The sequence below is a fragment of the Monodon monoceros genome, unplaced genomic scaffold, assembly GCF_005190385.1.
Source record: "Monodon monoceros isolate NGI ecotype Baffin Bay Population unplaced genomic scaffold, NGI_Narwhal_1 Super_Scaffold_6, whole genome shotgun sequence".
In the NCBI taxonomy this organism is placed as follows: Eukaryota; Metazoa; Chordata; class Mammalia; order Artiodactyla; family Monodontidae; genus Monodon; species Monodon monoceros.
Window position 1 is genome coordinate 2179256 of NW_021703783.1, and position 20690 is coordinate 2199945.

The window sequence follows — 20690 nt, forward strand, 5'->3', positions numbered from 1 at the left end:
ATGAATTACCAAGCTCTCAAAATTTTACTGTCAAGTTCTCAAGCCACAGAAAAGCTCAGTTACATTTATGTTTTTAGAGTTTTGAAGTCTCCTTTCTTACCTTCTATGTTTGATGTTACTTAGAGATAGAAAAGTTAACTATTTGTCCTCTCCTTAAAAATATATTCTGAAAAATGTATCAAGATTGATTGGTAGATTAACTGTACTGTCCCCTATTTTCTTTTTCAGTTGGGCACATCTTTCTGAGAGCCTGTCCTTATGAATAAAAGATGGCATTAACACACTCTGTCGCTATCTTGGCTTCTATCTACCTATGCCTCCCCAGCCTTCACCTATGCTTCTCCCTCTACATGCAGCAGCGTCCACTTATCCTCACCCACTACGTATCTAATTTGCAGTTTCTCATCACATTTTGGGCCCTCTTAGGAACTGGAATACATGTTTTTAACGAGAAAATAGGTTCAAGACTTCCACAATGCATTTTTTTTTTTCAAAATTTAGCAGCCGATGGAATGGGTTCTCTATTGGAGTTATTACTTTACTATGGCAAGTTCCTTAAATTATGTTTTACTGTACATCTGGGATTAAAGAAGTAGGATAAGTTCAGACTTCAAGTTAGCAATTTACCATGTTTTTCTTATATCTTATTCTAAAATAAATTCCTAACTTATTTTCAATGTTTACTAGCCTGTCCCATGTCAGAAGTTTTTTCCTAGTTACAATGGGATCATACCAAGTACTTTATTTATGGGAATTCAACTAATGTGTAGGGTCGGGGGTAGGGTGGTAAAGGGAAATAATAATTTAAATAGTGCAGGCAATTCTGACCCGTAGTGAGCAGAACTGAGTGTGAGATGGGAATCTCACATTCACGTCACCGGTCTCAGTTCTTCTCGGAGCAGTCTCATGTTAGCTGAGCTGTGTGGTTTTTGTACTTTAAGATATAATACCTGTTTTTTATAAACATGACCCTTATACCCAATTACTTCATTAGGTGGTCACTGAAAAAAAATGTCAAACATTCAAGAAAAAACAGGTTGTACTGAACTCAGAGAAAAAGGGCGTTACCAGTTATCAGGGTGGTAGCCTTTCCTCAGGAACTTTCACAGTTAATTTTGATGACATATGATTTTTTACTTCCACAATGGTCTAATCTTTCACTGCTCTACAAAAGTATGAATGACAGAGGAATTATATTTCTTTTGGCAAACTGTCACGTTTGCTATCTTCCTTTTTCGTAAGATATGAAAAAATATTAATATCAAATGATTTTTAGATGATTTGCTTCTTACTTTAAGTAGGGCCTGTATCATCAGCTATGGTGTTTTAAAAGAAAGTTTTTACTAAGTCAAAATCAAATAGGAGCCAGAAGGCAAGATCATGCAATGGAGAATTTAAATGAGCTTGTGAAAGAAAGGAGAGGCACAAAAAGAAATCTGCCAAGTCTTGGGGCACCTGCGTTAGTGAAGGTCCTGGAAAAGGTGGCAGCTGCTCGCTGGGTGGAGTACCAGCTGGAAGTTCAGTACCCACTGGCAACACCTACAGACACGAAGGGAAATTCAAGTCCATGAGACACTAAGAGTAAAGACTGCATACTGGAGAGCAAACCAACTAATTCAAATGCAGAAGCATAAGAATAAAATGTATCTAGTTAAGGCAAGCTTCTCACCTGGGTTACACTCTGGTATCTACCTTAAATAAAGGACATTATAATCATGATACTATTACAGGGGTTACTATGACATACCAATAAAATGAACAGAAAAGTTTAGTAAAAGGCTATCCCCTAGTGAAAGCAGACAGAACAAAGGCTGTTTAGACACAAGAGGCACAGTCCAGATACTCCTGAGCCTCTTCTTTGGTACAGTATTATCAGGCTTTCCTGGGAAAACAAAACAGTTCAGAAATAACCATGGGGCAGGTCTGATAACAAAAGGCATCAGAAATCTAATACTATCAAGTAATCTGTATTTTGTCTGAGTGAAGCCTCTATATTACCCTGCTGTAAAAAGAATCTCACATCAATGGCAATGCAGAAAGATGGGCGAAGCATACAATACAGTAGGAGAAACACAGCCTTGTTATTTGGAAAAGATGACTGAATATGGCAAAATGAGAGGAAGCCACCAAAGCAGAGCCAAAAAACACTTTCTAGCTATTTTATCCCTAGCATTAGATTAATTTCTCCTCCACCACATCGAAGTCATCACCAACTTCCAACTTTTTATAAACCTCAAATTGTACATCTATGGAATCTGAGCAAGGCAGAAAATTTGCTTCATTCTCATGGAGACAAAAACTGTGAACTGCTGTTACTATGTACAATCGCCAGCAGAAACACTCAGCTCCCTTTTGGGAAACGGATTTCTTCAGTCTGTACCAATTCAGAAATAATGCTTGTATTTCACCTGTTATATACACTCTTAGAAAATCTTACAACATAATTAACCCCCAATCCTGCCATATTTCATTTAAAAAAAAACCTCATGTTCATGTACATACATCCTAAAATCACCTTCAATCAATTTATTTAATAAATACTGAATACCTACCACAAGCTAGGCATCTTTATAACTATACTGCAAGGCTGTATTGTTAAAAGTGTACTTTTGGGGGAGGGGGAGAAGAGTGATCTTATTTTTCAAACTATTTCAAAACAAGAAGCTTACTGGAGGCTTAGTTAAAGGTGGCTTTGGTGCAGCAGTTCCAGGTTTCACTCCTGGTACAGCGCTGACTGGGGTGGAAACTTGCCCAGGAGTGACCGCTGGTATAACTGACGAACCAGTTGTTCCTAAGGGCAAACTGGTTGGTGGTAAGCAAGTACTTGTAGTGGAAGTCATGAGTTTGCTTGGTGCAACAGCAGTGGTTGGGAGGCCTGGTGTGACAGTGGTCTCCATGACGAGTGACGTGTCCAGCGAGACAGAAGCATGCTGAGCTCCAGATGAGCTGTGCTCACTAAAGAGAGACCGCAGTTTTTCCTCTAAAGTCTTTATGTCATCAATCCCAGGAGCTTTGGGTTGAGTATCAGCATCTATTTCAGGACAGTGAGTATGGGGCTGGTTGGGAAGCAAAGCTGGTTGAGGCTGACTATGAATTAGTGTCTGCTGTACAGCAGGCACATTGGCAACAGGTTGTACCAAAGGTGGGATACTAGCTTGGGGTAGTAAAGGTGTGGAAGTAGGTCCTGCCTGGGAAAGGGCAGGAGTAGAAGCCACAGCTGATGGGATGACCAAAGGATGAGCCACGCCAGGCTGAGAAACAGCACTAGATACCCCTGCCCCCAGGGAGGGAGAGGAAGATGACGCGGGGAGGGACAAAGCCAATCCGGTCATGCTGCTATGAGATATCTTATCCAGTGCGTGTGCACTAACCACTACAGTCTCAGCTCGAGTAAGAGCAGAGGTGCTGCTGCTGGGTGGAAGGGACGGCTGTGCAGCTAGACTCGGGACTGGAGCGGCTGCAGACACGGATGTTAGCGTGGCTGTCCCAGCCATGCTGCCCGCCACCTGCTGCGACGATACAGGTGAAGGCTTAGCGCCTGGGGCAGCAGCACTGCTCACTGCAGAGGCTGCCGTCACTGAGACTGGTACAGAGGGGAACGTGCCTGTACCGGAAACAATGCTCCCAGGTGTGGGAGCCTGAACTGACTGGGATGTCGCTGATACTGAGATGACTGCAGGCACTGTGATGCTTGACACCACACTGGAAAGTATCGGGGATTCAGATGCAAGTGGTACAGGGAGACCACTGGAGGGTGTTACACCTGTGCAGGTGGCAACTCCAGCAATCCCCTTTTCAGTGGGCACTGCAACCTCAGACTGAACAGCTGATGCGGAAGCGTCACTAAGAGGGCAGCCCGTGGCAGGGGCTGACGCTGAGGGTACGGCTGCCGCTGTGGCTGGAGCTCCAGCAGGGCTGATCACGGAAGGGGGCACTGCTGGGAACGCTGGCCCCGTCGGACGGAAGTTGGCAGGTGCTGTGCTCGGCCCTTCTGCCATTTGTGCATGTCTAAGTTCAGAAAAGGCCTGCTGTAGACCAAGGGATGAAGCAGAGTGAGACAAGCTCATTCCAGCACCAGCAGATGTAGAAGCAGCAACTGCAAAGGAAAATAAAAACTCAGAATCAGTTCTTTTTAACAAGGTGGGTTCAAAAGACTGTCTGAACAATCTACTTTTGGGATTCCCAACAATGCCACGTACCAACAAGGTATAAAACCTCCCCCAAGGACATGACAGGCTGTAAAACGGCTAAGTGATATAGCAGTTCCAGCAAAAGAAATGATCTTGTATGAATATCTATTTCTGAGAAAGCACGGAGTAACCTCAAACGATATACAGCAGCGCTAAATGGAGATACAAACACAGTGCTGAATCTACACAGTATCAGTCACACGGGCTGTGTCTAGTATGGCCACCCTTCTGTGCCCTTTTGCTCAAATCCTCTCTATTCATCACCTATTTCCCTGTCTCCAAATGTTTATCTGTTGGTCAGTCTCAATTTTCTACTATTCTTTATTGTCTATGTCATCATTTGAACTACTGCTTGATGACCAAGCTTCCAATAAAGGAGAGACACAGGATTTATATATGTATGTGGTAGAAGCAATTCCTTACCTGTATCTGATACTTCACTGAAAATTTTTGATTCTCGTAATCGACTTTCTGGCACAGGACTTACTATAAACCGTCTTCCGGCAGAATGAACAACTTGAGTTAAAGAACTGGTAGGAAGGCCTGCTTAAAAAGAAACAAACCATTTAACTGCATTATTATTATATACATTGTCACTCACACAAAGCTTCAAGATTCCATTATTAGCACATAACTTCTTAGGTCAAAGGTAAGAACAAACAATGGAAAGAAAAAATCACCTATTTGCTGTGGCATGGAAGATGCAGGAATTGGTTGTTTGAACTCTTCCAATTTCTACAACAAACAAAAGTGATTAAATTCATTCTCTCACTCGATCTTAATGAGCAGGCAAAGCAAATCGCCACATGCAAAAAGAACATAGATGTTGATAATCTCAGTTACAGGTGTAATGTGGTACCGCTGGACATCGTGCAAGGCAAATTTAGCAAATATTTAACATAAACGAAGCTTCACTACGGGAACGGTGAACCTACTTGAGAGCCTGCAAAGCCATAGTCATCCTTTCCCTGGAGACTCTCCAATCCCTGGTCACCCTCTGGCTCCACACTGACGTCCTCACTGAGCATTTCATCAGCTTTTTCAATAATATCCCGCACTTGTTCCACAAATGCCTCTCTCTCCATTGCCAGAATAAAGTCATTGTTCACCTGTAAAAGAAATGTGACATTAGCTTAATTAGTACAGTGTTTCCCAAGCTTTAGGTCATTCAATCACCACTTTCATGACTTCTGTCCTATCTGCATACCACCTGTATTATTATTTAGTTAATATGTAAGTTCTTCAATACCTAGTTAGACATGCCCTACACAAAAGCACCTCTAAATCACAGGTTTGGTGTGCTAGTTATATTCACATTGAAATAAATATTTAACTGTCAAAATAGTTTACAAAATATTGCATATTTGCCTAGGGCAGTGGATATGAAGATAAAGTATGAAGGAAAAATTTGGAACTCCAAAAACAGACATACCATAATTGTTGCTATCTCCTCAGGGTTGTCACCATCTAAATCAAATTTGAATGTAACCATTTTCCGATTGTGAGTCTCTAATTGACATTCTACTACCCGGTCTCCTTTATTTGAAACCTGAAAAGAAAGAAGAAAAAAGAAAAGGTACTTCATATCTCAGAAGAACCATGCTCAGATCTGTTATTGAATGTGACAAAGTAACATAGGTTATCACTTGAACTTAAGCCGAATGTTACCACTATTCCTTGAAGCACTGCTACTTTGCCTCTTAAACTAGGAGCAAGAAAACCTTAAGAAAGTATCAGCCTTTCAGCTCCTTACACATCTTCCACTGAAGGGTCTGGTAAGAATGTAAGATCTTTCTTTTACACATAAAAACTCTATTTTTTTTTTTTAGAAATATGGAATTTAACAATATCATTTGGGTGATACAAGATCTTAAACTTTCATCAATACACCCAAGCCTTAGAAATATTTAAATGGTATGAACTAACTATATGAAACCCAGAAGTCAGCAATACTTACATTCAAAATTCTCAATTTTGGGCGTGAAGTCTTTTCATGACGAGAGCGACTTCTTACAGATTTTCGATAATGCCGTTTTGTAGTTCTCCCTTCATGCCTTCCACTGGATGATGGGACATTCTCATTGCCGTCACTCATACCTGAAGCAACATCTGAATGTGCACTTCGGAAAAAAAAAGTTCAGTTTACGATGAGATTTAAAGGTGAGACATTTTAAAGTTTCCTACCATCCTATCTACCAGTCAAGACAGGAGAACTGTACTGTCACACATACCTGTCTACAGAAGAGACCAATGTAGCAGGCTGGGTAGGTTGTGGCTGAGCCACTGGAACTGGCTCTGGAGGAGCCACCTGAGAGACGCCCTGAGTGCTCTGTAAACAGAAAGGATAATTCGCACCTTGGCAGGAACACACTTTATTTACTGTTGACCACCCCCAGTGTGCTACTGCCCCTCTCCTTGCCCCTCCCCTGAGTCCCAGCAGCACTGCATTGACTGGCAATGCCTAATACTCAGCATCCACAGACAGTCATCTTGCAATTGCCACGGGAATTTCTAGAGCTAGTCTCTGGCACCGACTGCACAGTGCGCCATCAGCCAAACAGCTGCTAGGCGTGAGAAACTACAACCTGCCGCGCAGCCAGCATCTCACCAGAATGTGCAACAGGGCAGGCAGAGCAAAGTGCAAAGACAGCTCAGAGCTTTCTCCAAGAGGGGCAAAAAGGATCACCGGGAGCACAGCAGGGTAAGGTATTCTGGTGACTTGCCAATGGCAGGAGTTTGTGAAAGGATAAGAACCACGGCTGAAGGGCTAGCTAAAGAAGTGAAGTGCTAGCAGCGTTATCTCCTCCAAGGCACACTCACTTCCCAACAGAACAGCCAGTGGCAACAAGGCCCCACACTGGCATTTCACTCGGCTGCAAGAAGTCATTCAGAAGTTAGTTCGCAATAGTTTCCAAGTGCATTCTAAACCAGGGGAACCTGTATTTCTCGTCATTTTTATCCCATTATACATATAGTTTAGACATAAACATGCAGGAATTCCATTTACCTCCAGAGCTGCTTGCTGGGAGGATGTACTGGGGGCTTGTGCTAAACTCACTGCTGGCTGGGACACTTGAACCTGTCCTCCTATACTGCCCACAGGAACCAAAAGGCTTGATTCCACATAAGGCTGCACCACTGTAGGAAAGTAACCTGGTGCAGCCAGTGCTTCTGCCGGCATGGGAGGGGACAGGACTGTAGAAGGAATGCACACAGAAGCCACGCTGGAAGAGGGAGCAAGATTTGAGTCTCCTGGGTACTGTGGTGGCAGTCGAGGTGGGAAGCCCTGTGACAGAAACGAGGAAGGGGAATTAGTGCAGGTTGGGTCATCAAATGAGTAAAACAGCAAGACAAGCAAGAAAAAAAAGAGAAAAAAAAAAAAAGGGAACATAGTGAAGAAAAGTAGCCTGATCTTTTTCTAATAATTTAAAGAAGATTCTTGAAATGAAATGGTTAACTGATTTCAATTTAGGGGACAGGACTGTACACAACTATACTTTTAAGTTGCTATTTTTTTCCCTCCTGGAGACTATTTAAATAGGAAGAATAGACATAATTCCTTCTAGAAAATACCTACTTTCTACCCAATCAAACAGGAGAATGCAAAAACCCTTCAAGGTATCAGTCATTCCAGTCATATAATGACTTGCTAATATTCTAAATCTGAACCCTGAAACTTTTTACTGATACCGTGTCGGCTACCCATATTTACTCTTCCCATAAAAAAAAGCCTGATATATTCTATTATTAGCCATATCTAGCTTTCAATCACCTTACACTGAATATTGAGAGAACCATTTTTCTCCCAAGAGATGTCTTGGGAAAAATGGAAATGAGTCATCAGACATCATCGCCCTGTCCTTTCTCAGAATTTTACTATTTTAGCATCTCTGGTTGAGATCAGCAACTTTTGTTATTGTTAGTTATTCTGATATTCAGTTATTAGGTTTTTAAGTCCTTGATGCTCTATCATTAGAACCAAACCCTCTGGTGCCCTCCTTCTCACCAGCCAACACGGTACCTGGTAGAGAACATCTCCAGAGGGGAGTGGAGCCTCAGCAGTCTGCCCGAGGTTAGCGGCTATCCCCGTGGACTGAACTGCTGGCGGCAGGAGCTGCGGGTGAGCCTGACTTGGCAGCTGAGTCACAGGCTGCAGGAGGGTGGGAAGCTGACTAGGGACCACGGCGGGTCCCCCAGGGACTGCAGCTGCTGGAGCAGAGGAAGCCAAGGTAAGCAGAGGCTGATTAACGCCAGCTGCCATGGTGACAGGAAGCGGGGAGAAAGCTGGCTGAGGAGCTGAGGGGATCTGAGAGACAGAGTACTGGGGGAGTGAGGAAGGCGGGAGTGGCTGTCCCACAGGGAGGAAGTGAGCACCAGAATGGACTGGAACAACTGAGGGCTGTGTCGCAACTGGGATCTGAGGTTCGCCTTGGATAGTTGGTACTGGCTGGGAAACTGGAAGCTGGGAAGGTAAAGAAAAACAAAACAGACAGACTTTAAAAAAAAAAGCAAGGCTGCCAAAAGCAAGACTTATGTATTAGCCAAAAAGAAAGAAAATTAAAACAAACACCAAACCCTTGCATACATTAGTGTAAGTTAATGTGCCACATAAGAGCAGGGAGAGGACAACAGGAGACAGGGAGGCTGACAGACTGGCTGCTGTTCCAAATCTTTTGTGGCAGGAAATTTTGCTCATGCTTCATCGTTCAACAACAAAGAGAACCCTTCCATATGAAAGGTTGTTTTCTTTACAGCCTGGCTGAGATATGTTTCACATACCATAATCCACTGGCATGTTTGCTGTCACTAAATCTACAACTGATACTACAGTGATTACTGAAATTCAAAGGACTTCCTTCCCAATGGAGTTAGAGCTCATCCATAGTGCTTCCACAATTCTTAGGTCTAACACAGGCCTGTAAAAGTAGGTCTAATTACTAAATTTCACTGATTGTACGATGCAATCATCCCTTTCCACCACCTGGTCATTTTAATGTTTATGACATTAAGATATATCTTACAATTAATAGTATGTCAGTTCTCAGTGTTACATAAAATAATGGTGCATTTTACAACTGACAGTATCTCAGATGTGATGAAATATGACAGAAACAATACAAGCACAAGCCGCCCCGATGTTAAAGCTGAAAAAAGGTCATTCAGAAGAGCTTATCTTCTACAGGGTTACTTTTCTTTCCTTTTTTTTTTTTTAAATATTATTTATTTGGCTGTGCCGGGTCTTAGTTGCAACACGCAGGATCTTTAGTTGCAGCATGCAGGATCTAGTTCCCTGACCAGGGATCGAACCTGGGCCCCCTGCATTGGGAGCACGGAGTCTTAGCCACTGGACCACCAGGGAAGTCCCCAGAGTTACCTTTCAAGTGACTAGAAGGATAACTTAGAAAAAAAAATCATTCCATATAAGGGTTTTTTATGACTTCAGAAGGCAATGAAGGAAGGAAACAATGCATAAATCTACGTGAAAACACAGCATTAACTGCAAACCTAGAATGATAGGTACAACTGACAATGCTAGAAAATGTCATAGGTTCAATTACTACAGCACCTTTATCAGTTCTATACCTGTCAAACTGATTTTACGCTGATAAACCTAAAAGTTAAACATTTTTGGATTATCGCTGCTGTATATACACATTTATATTAACCAATGCATATACACAAAAGAAGCAATTTTCACTTCATTTTTGCAGTGAAAATAACCAATTTTCACCATTAGGGAAGGTAGAAGTCATGTGGCACTCCTTTCTAGAAGTTAAGCGTTCACCTGTTTTCCTGTTGACACATGCGAAAAGGACTGTGGAGGTTGAGGCTGACTTGTGGGCTGTGCAGTCATGGCCTCGCTGGAGGCTGACATCTGGGGAAGTGAATACTGCGCTGTCTGCTGAGAGGGGGTTGTCTGCTGCACTCCTTGCTGCTGAGAAGAAAACCATCACTCAGTTTTATTTCAAGTCATTAACAGCATGTTTCTAAAGAAGTATGTTTGCCTATCAGTGTCTGTAAAAGATGGCAATTTTAGTAATCAAGACATGCACAAACCCAAATTCACCAATTCCCCTTTTTACACATCTTTCTTTTTCATCTGGTGTTCTTTATTTGTGATGGTACAACCTAGAACTAACCCATGTTTCAAAGTTTGAGTCACCACTGGTTCTTCACCTAATAGGCTCCCTGCCCCAGTAGAAGCTCAGGTATTTATAAACACCTTCAGACACCATGTCCAAACAGACCCTCTCTCCTCCAAATTCCTCCCTCTTTGTTCCCATTTCTTGATAGCAGCTCTCACTTTGGTCCTATATTAAACTAATCCAATCTCTTCCTTTAATCTCTTTCCCTTCATCTATCAATATTTCATCAACTGTGTAATTAATCTGCTTAAAGAATAGCTTTGATAACGGCTATAAAATGGGAGAAAAGCACTGAATTCTGAACGTCAGCTTTACCATTTACTAGCTGTGATACCTTAGAGATTGCTCATTTTACTGCCAAAATGAGGTTTCCTTCTTTGAAAACAAGGACACTATCACTCACCTCAACATACAGCAAAGGGAATGTCATCTGGAAATCAAGCATGTGCTAGGCACTCTGGTATAATACACGTAAACTTGATGAATGGCATGTAATTGTACCCAAACACTAAATTTTGCAATAAAATTAATGGCCCCCTCTAGCCTAACAAAAATCTGAACTTCATAGCTGACTTTCAAGGCTCTTTAATACCTATAACTAATTTAAAATTTTTAATTTTTTTTTTTTTTTTTTTTGCGGTATGCGGGCCTCTCACTGTTGTGGCCTCTCCCGTTGCGGAGCACAGGCTCCGGACGCGCAGGCTCAGCGGCCATGGCTCACGGGCCCAGCCACTCCGAGGCATGTGGGATCTTCCCGGACCGGGGCACGAACCCGTATCCCCTGCATCGGCAGGCGGACTCCCAACCACTGCGCCACCAGGGAAGCCCAAATTTTTAATTTTTAAATACAAAAACAACACCTGTTTGTAATAAAAATTTTAAGCAATATATTAGATTAATAGAGTTAAATGAAAACACCCAACCTCATTTCTCCACAGGCAATCACAATTAGTGGTTTGGTGCATCGACTTTATGAATTTCCTTCTATGCATAAGTGGTCATTTACACACAAGTTGATTTTGTTTTTAAAAACAAAACAAAAACACACCCGTTTTATAAATACTGTTCTCTGACATGCCATTTTCATTTTATTTATCAACGGCACTGATATCCTAATGATGAACACTTTGGTTGATTGAATTTTTTGTTACTTAAAATAATGCTACAACCAGTGATAGCCTTTAGCAGCCTTCAAACATATAATACAGTATTATCAACTACAGTCACTATGCTGTACATTGCATCCCCAAGACTTTTGTTTTTATGTCTATTATGCATCTACCCACCTTAACAAGCATCCTAGATTTTGTTAGGTGATAATCTGCAAATAATATTTTTACTTTCCTGATATTTATTCCTCATTTCTTTATTATACCAATTAAAACCATCAAAAGAATCCTGAAATGTAATAGTGACAGTAGTCATGTTTGTTTTATCCTTATTTAGCTCTGATAATGTATTCTTAACTTAAAAAAAATTAGGAACAAATGGCTGAATTATATAAAATTTATTTTCAGCAACTAAGATATATCATATGTATCCAACTATAAGGCAGCTCTGAATATAAGACAATTTTGCCCATTTTCCCACTAAGAAACAAGAACCAAGAAAGTAGAAAACCTTTTTGGTTAACTTGAATATATTTAAACTTTAAGGAATTCACCGTGAACTATCTACAGTTATCTAAGTCATTAATTTTCATACCTAAATAAGATTGTCTTTTATATAAATATACTAATTCAGAAATGTTGCTCCCCTTGCCTCATTCAAAATCTTCACTGTAATTATACATCAGCATTTTTATCTTCTGGGAAGCTACACTATGAATGGTCTCGCTTTTCTGGCGCATAACATAGTACTTTTCTTTAAGTTGTGTCTTGAGGTAAAATCTGCAGTGACAAGCATCTGTTTGATTGTTAGTATTAGGACAGTTCTACTGTTTCTGCAATTGTCTTACAGGTGTATATTCATGTAACCTTTAAGTGATCTTTAAATGTTATTTACAATGAACCTGGAACAGTGAAGTTGTTCCCCTAAGGACAAAATCTATGTTTAATGTCTTGGCATATATAAAACCAATTCTGTCAGATATTGCCTATAAACATTTCCAACTACATACGCCATTTAAGGTCCTTACAGGCACACTTGTTCTCAACAGTTTCACTTTATTCCATTAATATTTTTTTGTGTTATTGTTCAAAGCAAAGACCAGTAAGAGCCCCGTGATGTGAGCCTGATGAGAGTTTGACTATGTGGTGATCCCCCTTCTTCGTAAGGGTTCAATCTGAGCAAACCCCCCCTTATATTTGGGCGCACAATTACCTCTCTCCCGCACCCCCTTCAACGCAGACCCTTGCTTACGTCACGATTTGGACTCAATCATTTCTTTCCTGAACTCACACCTTCACTTATTTGTTTTTTGTTTTAGGCCGTGCCACGTGGCATGTGGGATCTTAGTTCCCTGACCAGGGATCAAACTAGTGCCCCCCTGCATTGGGAGCACGGAGTCCTAACCATAAGTCCTGACTTATCTGTATTCTAGCTACACTGAACCCAAGGTTTGTTTCTGTCTCACAGCTTTCTACCTTTGTGCCTTCTACCTTGCTTATACTGCCCCCCCTGCCCTTTTCTTTGGGCCTAGAATATTCCTTATCCTTCATCTGAATCTAACTCATAATCAGATTCCAGTTCAAATGCTCTTTCATAAACCTACTGATATCCCCCTCCCTGCTCAGAAGAGATACAGTCTCCTCCTTTCATGGAGTCAGACTACTTGGATTTAAATTCTTTCTGTCTTTTAGAAGTTTGGGTAAAGTACTTAGCTTCTCCAGATCTCGTTTCAGCTTTCCCATCTGTACAATGGAAATAATGATAGTACCTATATTTATATGATTCATAGAAGGATTAAATAAAAACACAGGTAGATTGCTTTGCACACTATATATAATGTTAGCTATTATCCTTACTCGTTTTGTAGGAGTTGACGTATATGGTTACCAGATTATTCAGGCTCCCTGAAAGTAGCCTTATATGATCCATCTTGGTAGTCCATCAGTGCCTAGCACATGGTCCTTCAGAGCATGAACTCAGTTAGGAAAAAACTGTTTAATTAGGTGTGTGTGTGTGTGTGTGTGTGTGTGTGTGTGTGTGTGTGTGTGTACTGTCAAAAACGAGCAGTTTTATAAACATATACCCTCACTCCTTGCTTAGAATAATTGAGAGGCATGTACGCCAGTTATACATTAAAGCATTTATAGAGAAGTGGCACCTCTGGATAGGACAGGAGTATATGGTTTTTTTTTTTTTTTGCACAATCACACTGGCTAATAATCAACACTTTAGCCAAACAAGTACTGTTTAGCATAGCAACTTGGCATCATGCTTTGCATAAAACTGCCTCTTGAAAACAGCCTGTACTGACCGTGTACTATCTGTTGGACAACGGTGCTTGAAAAAAATGTTCACGAGCCTTAGTTGAACAAAAAGTAAGAGATACCTACAGACTCTACATGTGCCCTATGGATGAAATTATTAAGGAAGCAGCGTAGCTCATGACCTTTCGTGGCAGCAAAATACTCAGATTTCCGGTAGGAGAAAGTTATTAAGACACGATATACCACTAGAAGAGATTCTTGATAAAACCGTGAAAAGAAGCAATCCTTTATTCAGTATATTTCAGAAACACAAGAAATAAAGTAAATTTCAGCTAAAGTTCATCTCTTTCCTCACACTAGTAAAATTAGATTGTTTCCTAAGGTGGTGTTGGGACGTGACAGTATGCAAAACGAAAATCAGATCTAAAAACAGACTCTAACTATACAGTACAGAAAGTTTACAATCTTTCTTTTCTATATATGGAACCCCAGAAGATAAAACAAAAAAATACAGCTCCTTGGGCACCTTTGCAGTATCATGAATCCCTGTAGAACTTTAATGAAGAAAAAAGAAAACTACTGTAGAAATCTTGGATTATGGTTTGTAATGTTTAGTTCTATCTATTGGCTATGCAACCCTGGAAAAGTTAAATATTCTAGACTGCATACACTTATTTAGATTGAAGTCTCAATTTTATGATTCTACTTAACTCATCCTATATTTAAAATAACTCACAAAATAAAAGTATCTGAAAAAAGCATCGCTGAAACGGGAATTTTTGTTTGTACTGTAGAGATAGCCATTTAGTCAGATCTTTTCCCAGAAGAGTCAAGCACCTGATTCTTTTAACCTGACATTTGTGGGGCTGCCCCCCGCCCCCCGACTGTGCATACTTTCATCACCATTAAACTCAATGGCTTATTTCACTGCTTCATAACAAATTCCTTTGGAAAAGGAAAAACAGAGCATACACTTAAATCTGCACATTTTATTGGTATTGGCCTGTGTCCAATGATAAGCGAATTAGGAGACTGGTATCCATGATAGCGTTTCTGTCCTCACTCAGCTTTATGTAACTTTTATTTTGTATTCTTATCAGGGGTTGTTAATATAATTAAACCTGTTAAGGTTGGCAAAAATGTGACTACTTAAACGTAACTATAAATATATATAGATTCAGATACTTGTCTGGAAGAAAGGGCACGAGCAAGACAAAACGTGTAATTCCCAGCCCTTCTATTCTATAAGATAGAGGTGTTGGCCACAGAGAAAATGTATATACAGGCATCTCGGAAATATTACAGGTTTGGTTCAGATCATTGCAATAAAGTGAATATTGCAATAATCCAAGTCACGTGAATTTTTTTGTTTCCTAGTGCATATATACCTCACTGTAGTCTATTAAGCGTGAAACAGCATCATGACTGAAAAGACAATGTGCATACCTTAATTTAAAAAATGCTTTATTAATAGATGCTAACCATCACCTGAGCCTTCAGCAAGTAATAATCCTTTTGCAATAGTAACATCAAAGATCAGTGATCACAGATCACCATAACAAATATAATAGTAATGAAGATGTTTGAAATAAGTGTGGGAATTAGCAAAACGTGACACAGAGACACGAAATGAGCAAATGCTGTTGGAAAAATGGTGCTGACAGACTTGCTTGAAGCAGGGTTAATACAAATCTTCAATTTGTTAAAAAAAAAAAAAGAAGAAAAAAGAAATGTAGTACCTACGAAGCACAAGAAAGCGAAGCACAGTAAAACAAGGTTTGCCTGTATAACCAAGCTAATCTTGTACAAGGAACATCTAATCTTAAGCCAGCATCAAACGACCACATGATCACATGCTGGACTGTGAGCAAGCCATTTGAAAGGAGAACTGAAAACTTAGTTTCAAAAACTGATAGAAACAAGCCAATTTAGAATTTGGTGGTTTGAAAACACACTGCATAGGGAACTATCAACAAAATAATTCACTGGGAAGTTTTTATGACATGTAGTGGCTATAAATTTTATTTGAAACAGGTAATAAATATTCGATTGTGCCCCCAAAGCACTATTTCCATGTAAATAACTACCGTTAACTAATATCAGTGATGCACTACAGATATTTTACAATTACCCATTTTGCTGTTGAATACATCAGCATTATACTAATCCCCTGAGTTCTCTGAACCTTTGGGAACAAATTCCCCAAATCAGAAGTTTAAAACATTTTTTTAAAGTTCCTGAAGTAGTTGTTCTTAGGCTTTCATTCATTTTAGCATAAAATCTGATGCCCCACCCCAAAGATTAGAAATAATTAAAAAGGAGTGGAGCATTACTAGAGTCAAGCACAGTGAAAGCAATGGTAAAATGCTCACAAAAGGACAAATCGTGAAATACACACGAAAATGACATTCTTTGTACAGTTGATCCTCGAATAACATGGGTTTGAACGGCGTGGGTTCACTTATATGTTAACTTTTTTCAGTAAATACATACTTCAGTACTATGCGATCCAAGATTGGTTTAATCTGTCGATGTGTAACTTCAGAGAGGGAGGACCCACTATAAAGTTATGCACAGATTTCTGACTGTGCAGAAGGCCTGTTGCCCCTAACCCCCTGTGCTGTTCAAGGGTCAACCGTATTGTTAAAACAGTGTAGAATCATCTGTTTAAGAAGGCACATAAAGTATGTCAGTAAAGATAATTCTTTTGAATTTCAATGTATGTCTAATCTAATAGACCATTCAAAAATACATTAAACAAAAGATTTTCTAAAATGTTACTGAAGACAGGAAATGTTATGCCTCTAGATTTTCCTTTCAAAAACTTAGCAAGCCATTTACATCAGGAATCCAATTCATGAAAGATGTAAACCAGTGTTTTGGCTATTGCTAATCCATAAAACGTAGCAATGAGTTGCTCTCACCTGCTGAGAATGTTGTATGGGTTGGGAGGATGAAACCCCTGTTAAACTACTTGAAGATTGCTGACCCTGGCTCTGCCCCTGTGCCTGAAGGAGAGAAGTGAATACAAAAAATTAGAGCAGCCCAAAGGTACGTTTATACAGAGGTCAGGATTTTGCAATAAATATGTGAGCTCCTGAGAGTCTGCCTGAGCAAGATGAAACATTCGCTTGATTAAGTATGTAGGGAGAGACCGCTGGGGCATGTTTTTAAAGAGAAGGTTAGAGAAAGATCATACTACAGAACATACTCTGATTCCATGCAAAAACCACTGATGGTTAAAACCTAACCTACCCCGCTGCTCAGGCTATATTTTTTGCCAAAATAGTAAGATTCAAAATAAAATTATCATTGAAAATAATCAGGAAAAATAATAAGACTATCAATGTGAAAAAACTATCCAAACAATCAAAGAAAAAAGGGTACTTAATAATGCTATTTGGTTCCTTTTGCTATTTCTTGTAGTGCTATAGCGACTTTTGTCAAAAACGTAAAAATAATTATCATCATTACCTGCCAAGTACCTAGAGCAATGGCTCTCAACCAGGGGCACTTTGGGAACCCCACGCCCTTTCCCAAAGATGCATGGCAGTGCCTGGGGCTAGTTTTGGTTGTCACAACTGCTTCTGGTACTTGGTGGGGGGAGGCCAGGGATGCTGCTAAACACTCTACAAATGCACAGGGCACCCCTTACAGCAAAGAGCCATCTCACCTAAAATGTCCATACGGTTGGAATTTGAGAAACCCTCACCCAGAAGAGATCTTAAGTTAAAATAAATTAGAAGGTGAGAACTGAATGCAGGACTTGATAATAGGTGAGCTAAGAAAACGAAAAGGCCCAACTTTGCTGTCTCATTTCAGTTTAGAGGGGCTTCTCTGAAGCTTGCTTGGATAGAACATCACACTCTACTGCATCTTAACCACCGCAAGTATACATTCTTTCTGCACCTTTTCTGTAAACTACCTGACGTTTGAAATTTCATTTTGGAAAGTTTAAAGGAGCAAGGCTGGCAATGCATACACATTCACAGTATGGGCTGGCAACCAGTGTGTTAATGTGAGCATACCATACCGCATGTACACACAGTACAGATTTTCAAGTTTCTAGATCTTTTTGCTTCTTAGTACTGCTCTAAGTAACTGATACTTTATGTATATTTTGGGGGTTATTTATGCCCCTGATGGGGGAAGAACATAGGAAGAAAATACAAAGAAGAACATATAGTTCTTTATAAAAGAGTGGGATATTTAAAACATCTAAATGATATCTTGAATATATAATTGCAAAGTTTCCTATTTAACTGCACAGTCTCCTACATAAATTTTATAAGACTTATACATTTGACAAAATGTATCAAAGGAATAATATATGAAATAGTCAATACTGACTCCACTTCTTGAATGCTATTACGTCCATCACTTTGTCTTTATTTGCAAGAGTGTGCATATGCTCATATTCATAAACAAGAAAATCTAAATTTGTTGAGGAAAAATCTAAGAACTGAGGTATCTAATGGTCTTTACCTTGCAACATGTACCACAAATCCCTAAAACAAAACAAAAAAACCCCCGTCACCCACACTAGATTCTAACTTAGTTGCTAAAAATTAGAATCAATTTTGTGGATTAACATTTTATTTGAACATATAATACACAGTGACCTGTTCGACTAATGCCTTTTTTTTTTTTTTTTTGGTGGTACACGGGCCTCTCACTGTTGTGGCCTCTCCCATTGCAGAGCAGAGGCTCCGGATGCGCAGGCTCAGCAGCCATGGCTCACGGGCCCAGCTGCTGCGCGGCATGTGGGATCTTCCCGGACCAGGGCACGAACCCGTGTCCCCTGCATCGGCAGGCGGACTCTCAACCACTGCGCCACCACGGAAGCCCTGACTAATGCCATTTTTAAAAGGCATCCTCATTTGTTAAGACAAATTCCTAAGATGTTTCCTCTCTGTCTTTTAAGATCCTTCCATACTAATGAAAACTCTGTATATTCCTAACACTACTTAAAAAAAAAAAAAAAAGATTTCTTATTTTTCATTCTTTGCATTTTACAGGAAAAGAAATGTCATCTTCTCTATTTTTTTAAAAACTAGCCATGTTTGTTTCTAGGGAGAAAGAAATACTTCACATTAATATTTGTAAATAATCAATGCTCAGTCAACTTTACAGACATTTATGTGTTCACTAATAGCTGAAAACTCTGTCCACTCTACATATGGACAGAAGTAATTGATTTTGATGAGTAACTAAAATTCTAGTTTTTGTGCTCTCTTTTCCAAGGGTGTACACATGTTATCGGTAAATCGGGCCGCTTCGGTCTCATATTTTGCTCTTAAATACAAGTAGTTTAAAATCACCCCCCTCCCAATGGAGAAACTCCATAATAAAATTAAACAATATCCCTCATGAATGGAAAGGAGGGATAGAAAACTTAAACGTAATGGTGCACAGTAGGGTAGTGTAAAAGAACCGTGGAAGTTTTCCTATAACCTGTGGATGGAGTGCAGATCCTCCCGAAGAAAATGAGGCAGATAAAACCTGCGGAGATGTGGCTCCTTGGGGGAAACAGAAGAAAAGTGGGGATTCTTGTAACACTGTCTGAGGCAGACGGATAAAGGGTAATGAGACGTCAGAGCCAAAAGATGCAGCTGCTCCCCCTGTAGGGGGAGGTGATTGAAAATCACTGGGGTCTGAAGAAGTGATTTGTGAGGAATCACTGGAATATTCTGGGCTTCCTATGGGCCAGCTCTGTCCGGTGGGCTCTACCACAGAGACGGTCAGTTCTGGGGCCTGGAAATCATGCTGTTCTTCAGTCACAGGCTGCAGGCGGCCGTGTAATCCTGTGGATTGAGGAGGTGGTTCTTCCTGATTCAAGTCCACAGCAACCTGTCGATTTCGGTAAATGCGCTGAGGCAAAACTCCTCCTCCTCCTTCTCCTGAAGAGGAGCATGGAGTACGAGCGTGAAACTCAAATACACAATTGCTTCTGCTCTCATTGTTATGAGTTAACACAGCAGGTGCAGAATGAGGAACAAAGACAGGGTGAAATTTCAAGCCTGTAGCGTCTGTACTGATAGGTGCAGAAATGCTAGAGAGGGGAGATCCTGGGCTCAGTCCAGAATCTAATCTTAAATTCTGGAGGTGTCCTACCACGAAAGCCTGTCCGGGTGGAAATTCAAAGACAGAACTTGAGGTAGGGCCCCCTTGCCCTGGCTTCTGTTCAGGTGTCTGTCTCATAGGACTTGACAGGACTGGTGAGTTGTATGGAATGCCCTCAAACTGTTCTGCCACCTGGGCCTGGTATTGTACCCCAGCTAGATACACTGCTTCCTGAGGAATAAAGTAGTGAGCTTCTTCCGGAAGTACTAGTCCAGGTCTATAGTCACTGTAAACTTGAGTTGGTTCAAACATAGGTTGGACCTGTGTCTCACATGGCTCTCCAGTGACTCTACTGGCTGCAGTACCCAACATAACTACAGCCTCTGGTGTCCAGTTAGTTGGGCTGCCACCAGGTGGAAGAAGATTTTGGCCAACAGTCCTCAGCAGGGGTTGGAAGTGGTGAGTTTGGGCTTCCAGGAAGGAGGTGCTCTTACGCCGCTGGGAAATGGCCACCTTCGGTGGACAGGTGGGAGGTGGTGAAAAAGAAACTGGACGTTCATGAATAGTTGGGAAAAATATCTGTGATTCTGGGTATGTTGGGGTCCCCCCACACGGATGCGCCATGGACTGAGGCTGTATCAACATGAATAAGACAAGTAATTCATACATTCATATGTGAAATTACATTGACATGCACAATTGGGTAACTCTGTGTAATGCTATGAAACAGTTACACCAAATTTATAATTAATAAAGAAATAACAATGCTTTTGGAAATTATGTGCATAGTAAAAATCCATTAAATACATCCAGGGTCAATAAAATTATTCTGTGGGACTCTCTGCATTAGATAAGAGCTGCTTTTCCACAACTTTCCCCTCTCAAAGGAAATGGAAGAATTTAACCTTCTAAGTGAT

At 40.5% G+C, this 20690-nt stretch overlaps 1 protein-coding gene across 15 annotated transcripts in view; it reads right to left on the reverse strand.

Moving 5' to 3' along the window:
* Positions 1–20690, reverse strand: part of WNK1 (WNK lysine deficient protein kinase 1) — a 133649-nt gene that overhangs the window by 16546 nt on the left and 96413 nt on the right. Inside the window, exons 9-21 of one of the 15 annotated variants that reach the window (XM_029204579.1) lie at positions 16635–16718; positions 9976–10125; positions 8565–8652; positions 8212–8399; positions 7198–7476; positions 6422–6519; positions 6148–6310; positions 5623–5739; positions 5126–5299; positions 4871–4925; positions 4614–4736; positions 2670–4096; positions 1456–1539 (exon numbers count right to left, since the gene is read on the reverse strand). In XM_029204579.1, coding sequence (XP_029060412.1) covers positions 1456–1539; positions 2670–4096; positions 4614–4736; positions 4871–4925; positions 5126–5299; positions 5623–5739; positions 6148–6310; positions 6422–6519; positions 7198–7476; positions 8212–8399; positions 8565–8652; positions 9976–10125; positions 16635–16718 — 3030 coding nt within the window. Of the gene's footprint in view, positions 1–1455; positions 1540–2669; positions 4097–4613; positions 4737–4870; positions 4926–5125; positions 5300–5622; positions 5740–6147; positions 6311–6421; positions 6520–7197; positions 7477–8211; positions 8653–9975; positions 10126–16634; positions 16719–19164; positions 20407–20690 lie in introns of all 15 variants that reach the window. The other 14 variants (XM_029204588.1, XM_029204574.1, XM_029204573.1 and 11 more) reach the window with 14 other exon arrangements.